Below are 12,937 nucleotides of genomic sequence, written 5' to 3'. Positions count from 1 at the left end.
TCAGAGCTCTTCTTTGTACGGCTGGAGACAGAACTCTACTTATCCTTCATTCAGAATCTGAACTCATCTTCTCCTTAACATCTTTTCTCCCTCTTTGCCTTCCAAGGTCTACACCTTTTTTCTTCCCAAGAACCCCCTTCTTCCGTTCCATTTGTGCCCCTGGTGGTGCAAGGAGATGCCTTTTCCCCATCCCGCTCCTCACATCACTTACTTGACAAAGCGGGAGCGATTTCCACCTACACCGAATTCTTCTTCCTCCTCTGAGCTGGACTCAGAGGCTGAGTCAGGAGGCTCAGTGCGAAGCAGGCGGTGGCCTGAGCCCTTCTTGGGCTTCTTTCTTCGGCTGTCCCCAGCCAAGCCAATCAATGCATTGAGCTCCTTGCGCTTTTTCATCTTCTTGTGTGGGGTGAGTGGAGCACCCACTCCGGAGCTGCCAGGTTCGTACCCGAAGCCCAATTCTCTCGCTGCCTTGGAGCTGCCTTCCAGGGTGAGGGATCCTGGGCCAGAGCCCACCGGTCACTCCCACCCAGGGGTGGGACCGACCAGATCCGCTGAGGGCTGGAGATTGGAGCCCAGAGGAAACTGGAACTCAGATGGGTGGGGGAAGTCACATAGAGATGGCCAAGAAGCTGGTGATCCAAACGGATAAGGCCCTGAGCATGGAGTGTCAGTTAGTTAAGAGGGTGTTAAGGGGGGGGGGGGGCAACCTTTGTCTCCCAAAGGGGATAAGAAGCCAAGTCAAGAACGAGAGATTCTCAGCCCTGATAAGTAGATAATATTTCTAAGCGTGCTCCAGGAATTGGGGAAGGACACACAGATGAGTGTTTTGGAGTTCCGGGGCAGGATTCCCAATCGATAGGGAAAAGAAACTTGTTCTTGAACGGGAGGAGAGGGGGAGGTGCACAGCGAGACAAGGAACGCGCTAGTCCCTCCCTAGCTGGACAGGTGGCAGCAGGAGGGGGCTCCCAGTCGCTACAACCCCGACACAGCCTGGACGCCGAGAAGATGCCCGGGTCTGGAGTGATCGCCGTCCTCCGTCCTGAGTTTGAAGGGAGCCTGAGACCGAGGAAGACCCAGAGCCCGGCTCGGAGGGCACGGGCTGAGAGGAGCCAGTCCTGCGCCCGGGGAGACCCCAGCCCTGCTGTCTGGGCCTGGGGGTGAGGTGCGGAGGGGCGACGGCGGCTCAGCCACCTGAAGCGCTCCCACCTAGAGTCTGAGGTGTTCCGGCACCGGCGACTCTCGGCAACTCACATGCGCCGCCTCCACTCCAGCCGCGACTCCGGCCCCCGCTCCGGCTGCGGCCGCGGCTGCTCCTGACGCGCTGGCGGCTGCGGCGGCGGCGGCCGCGGGCTCCGGACCCGGGCCATTGCTCCAGCCCCAGCTCACTTCCCCTTTGGCAGCGGCCGCCGGCGCCGCCTGCCAGTAAGCCGCGCTCCCATTGGTCACCTGGCGAGTGACGTCACACCCGGGAAGAGGGTGGCGGCGGGGAGGCGGTTGGGGAGGCTCCGCCCCCAGAAGGCCACCTGAGCCGCGCCGCTCGCCTGAGGAGGACGAGGGTTTCGTTTCCGACGAGCGGGGAGGCGGAGTGGGCGAAGCGCTCAGCTGCTCGACCTACTTGGAAAGTTTGTTAAGCGTCCGGGTCCCCAGTTGTGACCTGGACTTAGCCAGCCTGGGTGTTCCGCCCCTCTGAGTCACATGCTGTTTATTAAAACTTTAGGCGTGTTACAGATTAATGATTCAGTTGAGCACATTCATTCATTCCATAAATATTTACTGAGAGCTTACTCCGTGTCAGGAGCAGTTCCACCGCTGGGGATACGGCAAGGAACAAAATAACTACCGTCCCTGCGTTCTTGCGTAGGCTTGCCGGATTTAACAAATAAAAATACGGGCTACCCAGTAAAGTTTGCATTTCAGATCAACAACGAATATTTTTTCAGTATAAGTATATCCCATGCAGCATCTGGGACCTCTTCATACTGAAAAAATCAATTCTTTTTTTTTTTTATCTGAAATTCAAACTTAACTGGGTGTGGTGTATTTTATCTGCCAACCCTATTCCTACAGCTTATATTCTAGTGAGAGCAACGACAGGCAAGCATTTCAAATGTTCTGAGGTGATAAGTGCTATCAGGAAAATTAAAACCAGATAAGGGGATGGGGAGTGCCTCTGAGATAAAGGGACTTTTGGTTAGAGACTGGGAGGAAGAGAGGGAGTGAGTTGTGCAATGGTCTTCAGGAAGGAGTGACCTGGAAGACCTGGTGTGGCTGGACCTGAAGAGCAAGAAGGAGGCGAGCTGTAGGAAATGAGGTCAGCCAAGCATCATGGGCCAGACAGTGAAGGGCCTTGTGGACCACAGTAAGGACTTGGGGAAACCATTGGTACTTTAAGTTGAGAGGAGACATTCTATGGCTTGGATTTTAAAAAGATCACTCTGGCTACTGTGTGAAAAGAGAATGAGGAGAGGGTGAGGGACGAAGGAGAGCAGTTTGTGTCAGTCCAGGTAGACATGATGATGATGATAGACCAGGGTGGCAAGAGTGGAGACGGTGAGCATTCTGGATACTTTGTGAAGATAGTGCTAGCAATACCTGCTGACGGATTAGATGAAAGGTGGGAATAAAAGAGGAGTGAGGCTTTTAGGGTGGAACAACTAGCAGAAGGAAATTGCCGTTTACTGAGATGGGGAAGAGCAGGTTTGGAGCAAAGTTGAGAAGCCAATTCAATAGTCACATGGACTGTTTGGTGTATGCATTCGGAGTTATGGGTAGAGTTTGGGGTCTGGAATATAAATTTAAGAGTCATCAGATGTAGACGGTATTATAAGCAAAGTGTTTTGAGCTACTTGCAAGAAAGTCACAAAGTAGTTTTTATACCTACATTCTCATTGTGGCAATCACACTGTCTAGGGATACCCACCCAGGTCCTGTCTCTTATTTGTCTTTGTGTGTCTGTCCCAGAGGTAGGCACTTAAAAATAATGATCTGATAACTATGCGATGTTTGCATAAGTGGGCAGAGTTGTATGGCGGAGTTTTGGAATCAAGAGATCCAGGATTAAATCATCTTTTAATACTTATTATCTTTGTCAGCATGGTAGCCATTTAAATTATCTGAGTTTCAGTTTTCCCTTCTGTAAAATGGGGATAAACATCTATTTCACAGGGCAGACAAGTGAGAAGATGCTTGTGAAAGTGCTTTTGAAGTCCGAAAGCATGGTATAGTTATTCTGTTTTTATTGTCTCCTTTTGTTTCTAGGGCTGTACTGCCCAATACAGTAGCCACTAGCCACGAATGGCAATTTAAACTTACATTTAACTTAATTAATATTAAATAAAAGTTTAAATTAGTTCCTCAGTTTCACTGGCCACTGTGCTTCATAGCCATTTGTGGCTAGTGGCCATTGGGCAGCACAGAACAGAACATTTCCATCATTATAGAAAGTTTTATTGGACAACTTTGCACTAGCACCTCCCTGTAGGTCTGGCATGGACAGGAAAGGGTCCTGATTTCAGGAACCATTTCACAAACATATCCCGTGATCATGAGAAGCCTTGGGAAGAGAGGGCCCTGGCCCAGGACAGCCCATCTCATGGCCCTCCTGTGTTGTAGGTGTCACATCCTCACCAAGGAAACCAGGGACTGAGGAACCCAGGGGAGTGAGGCAGGGCCAAGGATGCATCACCCAGTTGCAGTGACTTCTGGTCAGCCAGACCCTACCCTCTCTGCAGGTCAAGACCTCCCCTAGGACTGACCAGTGGGCTGGTCATGGGTGGGCAGGCTGGAGGAGTAGAGGTGAGAGCTAAGGGGATGCTTCTGTTGGATCTGTCATTCAGTCCCTCTGTCTGCCTGTATGTCTATTGGTCTATAGATAACACCCCTCCTGTGTTGGGTAAACATCCCATTGGCTGCTGAGTCACCCTTTGAAAGCTGCTGGCCTCGTGTTTCTCTTCTCTCAGGAGCTCTTGGGTACTTCTCTGGCCTCCTCCCTCAGACCTGGGACCCTCAAGGCTGGAGATTAAGTCAACCCTCTCAGAGCAAGGGCTCCTACACTGAGAAACCCATGTTGCCCTTCCACACTAGGACTGCCCAAGGTAGTGACCCATCTTTTCATTTGGGGATGTCTATGTTATGACTCTGAGTCTGTGAAGCCATATTACCCTATCAAAGCTTATCGCTTTACAGTTCTGATGCTTCAACTTTCCTGTCTTTAAAGTAAGAATAAGAATATTCCTTGCCCAGCTTTCTGCCGAGTGCTTTTTATGGGAGGAAGCAGCATGAAAGTGCTTTATATGCCATGAAGGGTCATGCAGGGTGGAAGAAGCCTGTTGAATCCTCCTAGCAGTTCTTGTGGGGAAGGTGAGCAAAGATGGTTTTCCTGTGCTCAAAGTCCCAGCCTGTGTAAGTGGCAAAGCCAAATCTTGACACCCTGTGCTACCTTGGAAGACTCTACACAGCACTTTCACTTGGGAAAACTGAGCTATAGAGTGAGGGTAAACTTGCCCAGGATCGTGATGGGAAGTCAGATCCAGGGCTTCTAATTCCTGGGCTGAAGCTTTTTAAGATCTCAGAGTCCTCTTTCCTCTGGGACCTAAGTCCATGTCTGAACTCTGCCACTTGGCAGCTGTATGATCTTGGGCAAATTACTGAGCCTCTCTGAGCTTCAGTTTCTACTTTTGTGAAACAGTGCTAATAATAGCTACACAATTTGTGGGGCCCAGCACAAATGAAGATGTAGGGCCCCTTGTTCAAAAAGCAGGAAAAAACCTTTTCCTTTCTTCCGTGATTTCCTGCTCAAGCTGTCATGTTTATTGTTCACTATTTTATGTTGTGCTCCCTTGGGCATGAAGATACTCACAGGGGCATGGGCCCTGCCTCTTGACTTGGCATACACTCCGAACCTGCCCCTTCCTGTGCCTGCATCCAGGCCCCTGCCTGGGACGAGGTGGGGTGGGAGACAGGCAGCGGAGAACCCATCCTGGGGAAAGGGAAGTGGGAAGGGGACCAGAGGCTGGACTACGTGGGAGCTGAGGCTCCGAAGTCCTTAGCGCAGCCTCCATGGTTCATTCAGACTTCATTACAAAACACAAATTCAAAAATAAAATTATTAAGAATTCCAATATAGTGATAGCAGAACATCAAACCCCCATCGTGGGGCACCCTTCTGATTAGGGGCTCTGTGCAGCTGTACTGGGCACACGCCCGTGGATCTGCCCTGATAATGCCTAGCTCACAGAGTAGCTATGAAGAAGTAATGTGCCTGACCCATAGTAAGTTCTCAATAAAGGTCAGTGGTCCATTAATGTGATTATTAATTATTAAATGTGATTTTGATGACCCAGTTGTGATAATACATCTTCACTTACCTAATAGAAAATGCTGCTTCCATCTGCTCCAAGAACCTTCTTTGCCATCATCTTTCTTGGTGTTTTGCTATGGTTAAAGTTGAGGGAAGGAACAGAAATGAACATTTAAGAATACTTAAGCATCAGGCATTTTTGTGTTAACCCTCACTGCAGTAAGGTAATCTTCACTAGGCAAGCATCTTATCCCTACTCTAACTGAGAAGGAAATGGATGCTCAGAGATTGAAAGAGGCTTGCCCAGGGACACACAACACATCAGTGGCAGATGCTGGGGCTTGAATCTGGATCTGTCTACCTCGGAAGCCTGAGTTCTGCACCCGGTGCCAGCGCTCTGCTGGTGGAGCCTGCTGCCTGGGGCCTTTGTCTGTAGCTCATCTGGGAAGGGAACACCAGCTGAAGCACCTTACCTCTCCTGGGATGGCCTCATCTGCTTCCCCCAGCCCCTTCCCCATCCTTTTCGCTGCTGTGCCGGCAGCTGCATCCTGTACCCTGACAAGAGGCCTAAGGACAATGGGAAGGGGAAGGATTAGGTGGTAGGAAAGGGGCCAAGCTCCAAGCTAAACAATGGTTTCTCTCTGGATGGGTCGCAGGCAGCCGGAAGCAGCAACTCGTTCCCAGCATTATTGTGGGCCGGGGAGACGGTTGCCCCCCCTGGGATTCTCCTTCTAGTCCAGACACAGCCTCCTCTGAGTTGCTGCAAGCTTTGTGTGCCTCGGGGAAGTCTCATTTTCTCCATCTATCAACCGTGTCTTTAGCACCCAGAACAGGGTCCAGTGCTAGAGGGACCTCAGGGACCATTCACTGAATGAAATTATTAGATGAGTAGAGGAGACTCTAAAGAGTTTCCAGGTATTGTCCTTCATCTTGGTGACCCCATCCATCCATCCAACAATCCTGCCCTGAGGGAGCCCCTATCTTGGAAAGGTCCTGTGTGAGGCCCTGGAATATACCAATAATAACCAGGTTCTGCCCTGCGAGATTTCCCAGGAAGCAGGTAATGGCCCCTGGGTCAATGCCACACAATAGGTTTATACTGGAAAACACACAAACAAACAGAAGGCGAGTCTGGAGTGACTGGGTTTATTTTAGGACGAGAACAATAACCCTGGGAGGAAAGAACCTTCACTATAGCCTCCAGCCCACCTGTCCTGCTCCTGCTCTCTTCCGCTGGGGCTTGAGCTGGAGAGGGGGCTGCAACTGGCCACAGAAGGAGCCCTGGACCAGCACATCTGGGTTGGAGCCTCAGCCTCTCTACTCACTAGCTCTGTGACTTTAGACAAATTCCTTTTCCTCTCTGAGCCTGTTTCCTCGTCTGTAAATTGGAACTAAGAATGCTCACTTCTTGGTAGTGCCTGTGGTAGGGATTAAACTTAAAAGGTGGGAATTAAAGGGCTTCAAGGAATCGCCAAGTTCATCGAGTGGATAGGGAGGCCAGGAAACAGACCTCTCAGCAATCTCATGTGAACCAGGAAATGTAAACAGCACAGGCTGGGAGAGAAGGTGATAGGATCGTGAAGGGTGGGCTCTTCTAATTGAAGAAAGGCTGTGTGTCTCTTTCTCTCTGCTCCCTCCACCAAGGCTGAGTGTTTGTGGGTGAAGGAGTACACTGCAGGAGATGCTACATCAGCAAGGCCATGTGGGGAAAAACCTAGGGGAGGCTTCCCGGGCTCTCCTGAGTCCTTTTCTGAGGGAATAGCACTAGCTCTGTGTGTCTAAGTCAGCCTAAGTCTCCAGCTCCGGCTCCATCTGGTAGCAGCCCATACTCACCTGAGACTGAGACTAGGGAGACAATAAAGACATGCACGGCCTTGTGCTGCCCTCTGCCGGTCTCCTGGACAACTGCACTTTGTAGTGGGACAATTCTCATTCATGCAATTGATAACTCTCCTGTGTCCAGTCCTATGTTGGGAGGTGGGGATACACAGGTAGACAAGATCATATTCCTGCTGTTTAAGAACTCCTGGAGTGTGTGTGCGCGCACGCGCACATTTGAGTGTGTGTGTAACAGAGAGAGAGAGAGCGAGTGAGAGAGAGACAGACATATAAACAATAGAGGTGTGATCACTACCATGATAGAAGATGGAGAAAGGGTAGGGCTGGCATCAAGGAAAATTTTTGAAAGGAGGTGATTTTTTATCCATCCATCACATATTTATTGAGTACTTAATGTATCTAATCTTTGTGCTGGAGCTACAACAGGGAACAAAATACACAAAAATGCTTGCCTACATGGAGCTTGCATTCTAATAAAGGGAAACAATATGTAAGGAAGATGGATAAATATATACATATATATTTGGATATATATATTGTGTTGGACGATGAGTGTTAAGGAGAAAAATGAAGCAGAAAAGAAGGACAGGCAGTATTGTTGGAGAGATTGCAACTTTTGAAGTGACATTTGAATAAAGACCCAAGGGAGAGGAATTTTAGCTCTGAACATGACTGAGTAAGTCGTACTGGACTTTCTCTACTGTGTAAATAACTAGAATGCTAGACCAACATATGAAACAACTGTCCAGACATTGAACAACAGTTAGCATAGGACTATGATCCCTGAGAGAAGGAAGACACACAAGGTGAGCCTGATGATCACTCTAGCTTTAGGCCTGAAGGCAGTTTCTGGCAGAGCAGGGAGGGGAAACCCATAGAGCACAGAGGTATTTTTGTGTTGAGGAGAGGGATATTAGAGTTTGAAAAGGCTGACACACTAGAATTTGCAGGGAAGAGTACTAGAGAGAAAGGAGCTACTCAGAGAAAGAGCTCCAGAAATCTGCATAGGGATCTCCCTTGAGTTTTTGTCTAAATACTGTGCATACACAGAGTGAAACTCCATGAGTGTGGGCAAATAACAACTACTCGGGAGCTATAAGCTGAACAACTTCCAGAGTTCAGCCTAGGCTGGGAGACATTCAAGTTCCAGCTGGCTAGAGTGGCGAGGACGTGTTGAATACTTGGGGCATTCAGTAGAGACCTCAAAAGGGTTCTAGTAGTATAGCTGTAGTAGCCTTAGGGTAAAGGCTACTCCAGAGCTACCTGAATAAAGCTCAAAAAAGAATAAAACTGATCCACAGGTAACTTAATTGCCTACCCAAACAAAACAAACTTCAACATTCTTTAAAGGAAGGAAACAAAATTTGGACCCTCAACAATGGAACTTTCACAATATCCAACATCCAATGAAGTGATTACACATGGAAAGAAGCAGGAAAATATGACCTAAAAGCAGGAGAAAAATTACTGTATAGAAATAGACCCAGAAATGACAGAGATACTGGAATTAGCATAGACTTTGAACAGCTATTTTAAATATAGCTATAATATATTATATATAATATATTAATAATGTTAATAATATATTATTAATTAACACCAATATTTAATTAATTTATTTTAAAGTTGTTTAATTTATATTATTTATTGTTTATATTATATATTATATATTATAATATATTTATATAATTTATATATACTATTATATAATCTACATAATTATACAGTTATATAATTAATTTATTAAAAATAAAAATACAATATGTAATTATATAATATATAACATAGCTTATATAAAATATAAAATATATAATATAAAGTATAATATATAAATTTATATATTATATATAAATAATAAATTATATATTATATTCATATTATTTAATTTATTTATATCAATTAATTTCTTTAATAATCAATATTAATATATAATCTATGTTACACAGATTATATATTATATATTATTAATATATATTAAGAGATTTAAATGAAAAGACGAACACAATGAGGAAAGAAGTGGAAGTTACCAAATGAAATTCAAGAGTCTAAAAGTCTAATATCTGAACTAAAGAAAACATATAGTAGCTTAAAAGCAGATTAGATGCTGAAGAATAAAACCTCAGTGAATTTGAAGACATAGCAATAGAAAATATCCTAACTGTAGCACACAAAGAGAAAAGACTTCAAAAAATGAATAGTAGGGCTGGCCCCGTGGCTGAGTGGTTAAGTTCCCGAGCTCTCCTGTGGTGGCCCAAGGTTTCCCCGGTTCATATCCTGGGCACGGACATGGCAGCACTCATCAGGCCACATTGAGGTGATGTCCCACATGCCACAACTAGAAGGACCCACAACTAAAATATACAAGTATGAACCAGGGGACTTTGGGGAGAAAAATGAAAAATAAAATCTTAAAAAAAAATGAGTAGAGTCTCAGTACCTGTGGAACACTACAAGTGGTATAACATATGTGTTATAACATATGTGATATAACGTATGTCTCAGAAAGGGCAGGGGCAAAAAATATTTGAAGAAATAATAGGCCAAAATTTTACAAACTTGAAGACTATAAACAATAGACTCAAGAAGATCAACAAACCCTAGCAGGATAAACACACAAAAAAATGATACCAAGGTGTATCATAACCACTTTACTAAAACACATGTGATAAAGAGAAAATATTGGAAAGAGAAAGAAGAAGACATGTATTATGTACAGGGGAATAAAAATAAAACTTATCATTGATTTCTAACTAGGAGCAATGCAAGCCAAAAGACAATAGAGTAAGGAGCTGAAAGAAAAAGAAGAAGTCAAACTAGAATTATACACCAGTGAACATACTTCAAAAATGGAGGAAAATAAAGATATTTTCAGACAAACAAAAGCTGAGAGTATTTACACCAATGGGTTTGCCCTATAAGAAATGCTAAAGGAAATTTTTCAAGCTGAGGTAAAATTTCAAGCTGGGAATTTGGATGTATACAAAGGAATGAATAGCACTGGGAATGTTAAATACAGAATCCCTTTTTCTTAGTTAAAAAAATTTAAAATGTACTATTTAAAGCAAAAATAATAGTATATTGTGCTGTTTATAACATTTGTAGAAGTAAAATGTATGACAACAAAGGACAGGAAGGAGAAATGGAAGCATATTATTATGTTTCCTTCAATATGTGTGAAGTAGTATAGTGTTTTCGGAAGGTAGATTGCGGTAAGTTACAGATGCATATTATAAACCCTAGAGAAACCACTGAAAATAAAAGATGGATGGCTAATAAGCTAATGGTGGAAATAAAATGAAATAATAAAAACAGACAAACAACTCTATCCAAAAGAAGGCAGGAAAAGAGAACAAAGGACATCAAAATTTGAGGGTAGTGGCTAAAATTACTTAGAAGGACATTTATAACTTTAAATTCTTTTGTTAGAAAAGAAGAAAGTTTGAAAATCAGTTATCTAAATGTGTACCTTAACATACCAGGAAAAACAGAGCAAATTAAAAATAAACAGAAGGAACGAAATAATAAAGATATGAGTGGAAATCAACTAAATAGAAAACAAACAGTAGAAAAAAATTAAACCAAAGGCTGATTCTTTAGAAATACCAGTAAAATTGATGTATCTCTAGTCAGATTGATCAAAGGAAAAGAAAGAAGACACAAATTAACAATATCAGAAATGAAAGAGGGAACATCACTCCACATCCTTTAGGCGTGAAAAGGATAATAATGTAATATTTTGAAAAACTTTATGCCAATAAATTTGACAACTTAGATGAAATGGACAAATCCCTTGAAAAGTACAAACCGCCAGAGCTTAACTAAAGAAAAAAATGGATGTTTGAATAGCCCTATATTTAGTCAAGAAATTAAATTTGTAATTAAGATCTCTCTCCTCTCCTCCCAAAAAATAATAAAAGAAAAGAAAATCCAGGTCTAAATCGTTTCACTGGTGAATTCTATTAAATGTTTAAGGAAAAAATAATACTAATCTAACACAAACTCATTCAAAAAATACGAGAAAAGGGAAATCTTTACAATTTATTCTTTGAGGTCAATATTATCCTAATGTTAAAACCAAACGAAAACATTACAAAGAGAGAAAATTACTCACTTTCTGTTATGAAAATAGATGAAAAATCATTAACAAATATTAGAAAATTGTAACTAGCAATATACAAAAGTGATATAGTTTGACCAAGTGGAGTTCATCTTAGAAAGGCAAGATTAGTTTAACATTTGAAAATCAGTATAATTCACCATAGAATAAAGGAGAAAAACAATAAGACTATTACAATATATACAAAAAAATCATTGACAACATTTATCATCTATTCACAAGAAAAACTCTAAGAAAATTAAAGGTAGAAAGGAACTTCCTCAATGTGATAAAGAGTATCTGTGGAAAACCTGCAGCTAATAACATACTTAATGTTGAAAGATGGAGTACTTCTACTCAGGTTAAGAACAAGACAAGGCTGTCTGGCTCTCACCATTTCTACTCAACACTGTACTAAGGTTCTCTCAGTGCCATAAGCTAAAAAAAAAGAGATAGATGTGAAGAAGCAAAATTTTCTTTATTTAAAAATGGCATGATCATATAAATAAAAATTCCTAAGAAATATACAAAAGAGCTATTGGAAGTAATATATTAATTTAACAAAGTCACAGGCTAAAAGGTCAATATACAAAAATCAATTGTATTTTTATATACTAGGAATGAATATCTGGAAAATAAAATGTTAAAAACAGGGGCTGGCCCGGTGGCATAGTGGCTAAGTTTGTGTGCTCCACTTTGGAGGCCTGGGGTTCACGGGTTTGGATTCTGGGTGCACACGTACACACTGCTCATCAAGCCATGCTGTGGCAGCATCCTACATACAAAATAGAGGAAGATTGGCACAGATGTTAGCTCAGTGACAATCTTCTTCAAGCAAAAAAGAGGAGTTGGCAACAGATGTTAGCTCAGGTCCAATCTTCCTTACCAAAAAAAAAAAAAAAAAAAGAAAAAGAAAAAAAGGAAAAAACACCACCACTTATAATAACATAAAACATGGAATATTTATGGGTAGTTTTAACAAATCATGCATACAATCTGTACAATTAAAACTACGAAATATTTCCGAGAGGCCCAAATAGTACTGGGAGATCTGAACAGAGGTGGAGCCAGACACACAGCGCAAAATCATCTTTTATCAAAACCTAAGGCCTCTGAGCCTCTGGCCATATGTGGGGTGGTGCTATGCTTGTTGATTGTGTGCCAGCTCTGAGAGCTGAGATGTGAGCGCAGATACACCTTCAAGAGGTCGAGACAGGAACTTACAAATCAGCACCACGGACAGAGGCCTCGGCAATCTTTTCTTCTCAGAGTTCAGGCCAAACCAGGAAGACCCTGCTGAAATCTTTGGCAGAAAAATCTCTGGAGACTTGGACACTCCAGACTCACAAGGACAGGGAAATCCCCAGATCAGGAGACCACCAGCCCTGATCTAGCCTGACAGGATGACATCACGATTGTTCTTGCCTCCTCCCTGGTCTTCCTGCCTACAGGCTCACTGTGCCCTAACCTCCATTTCATCTCCTCACTGCTATCAGAACAATCTTTCTACATCTTGAGTCTGACCATGACTCTGTCTTTTTCGAACTATTCAGTCATACCCCTAGCTTGGCATTCAAGGTTCTTTATGACTTCCATGCCCATATTCCTGACCTTATTGGTCATCTCTGCTCCTATACACCTTTGCTCATAACAAAGCTTTCCCTCCTGCTTCTCTAAGGATCCCCTCTACCTGCTCAGTCTCT

General features: G+C 43.4%; 1 protein-coding gene across 3 annotated transcripts in view; it reads right to left on the bottom strand.

Annotated features, from left to right (window-relative positions):
* Positions 1 to 5,961, bottom strand: part of EFCAB14 (EF-hand calcium binding domain 14) — a 41,335-nt gene extending 35,374 nt beyond the window's left edge. The window contains exons 1-3 of one of the 3 annotated variants that reach the window (XM_070248264.1): positions 5,773 to 5,961; positions 5,367 to 5,433; positions 212 to 1,611 (exon numbers count right to left, since the gene is read on the bottom strand). In XM_070248264.1, the coding sequence (XP_070104365.1) occupies positions 212 to 393 (182 nt within the window). In that variant the 5' untranslated portion in view covers positions 394 to 1,611; positions 5,367 to 5,433; positions 5,773 to 5,961. Of the gene's footprint in view, positions 1 to 211; positions 1,689 to 5,366; positions 5,434 to 5,772 lie in introns of those variants that run through there. The other 2 variants (XM_005607075.4, XM_005607076.4) reach the window with 2 other exon arrangements.
* Positions 5,962 to 12,937: the final 6,976 nt, after the last annotated feature.

The sequence above is a fragment of the Equus caballus genome, chromosome 2 (genome assembly GCF_041296265.1).
Source record: "Equus caballus isolate H_3958 breed thoroughbred chromosome 2, TB-T2T, whole genome shotgun sequence".
NCBI lineage: Eukaryota > Metazoa > Chordata > Mammalia > Perissodactyla > Equidae > Equus > Equus caballus.
Note: the sequence above shows the minus strand (reverse complement) of the source record. Positions and strands in the feature narration are given on the sequence as shown.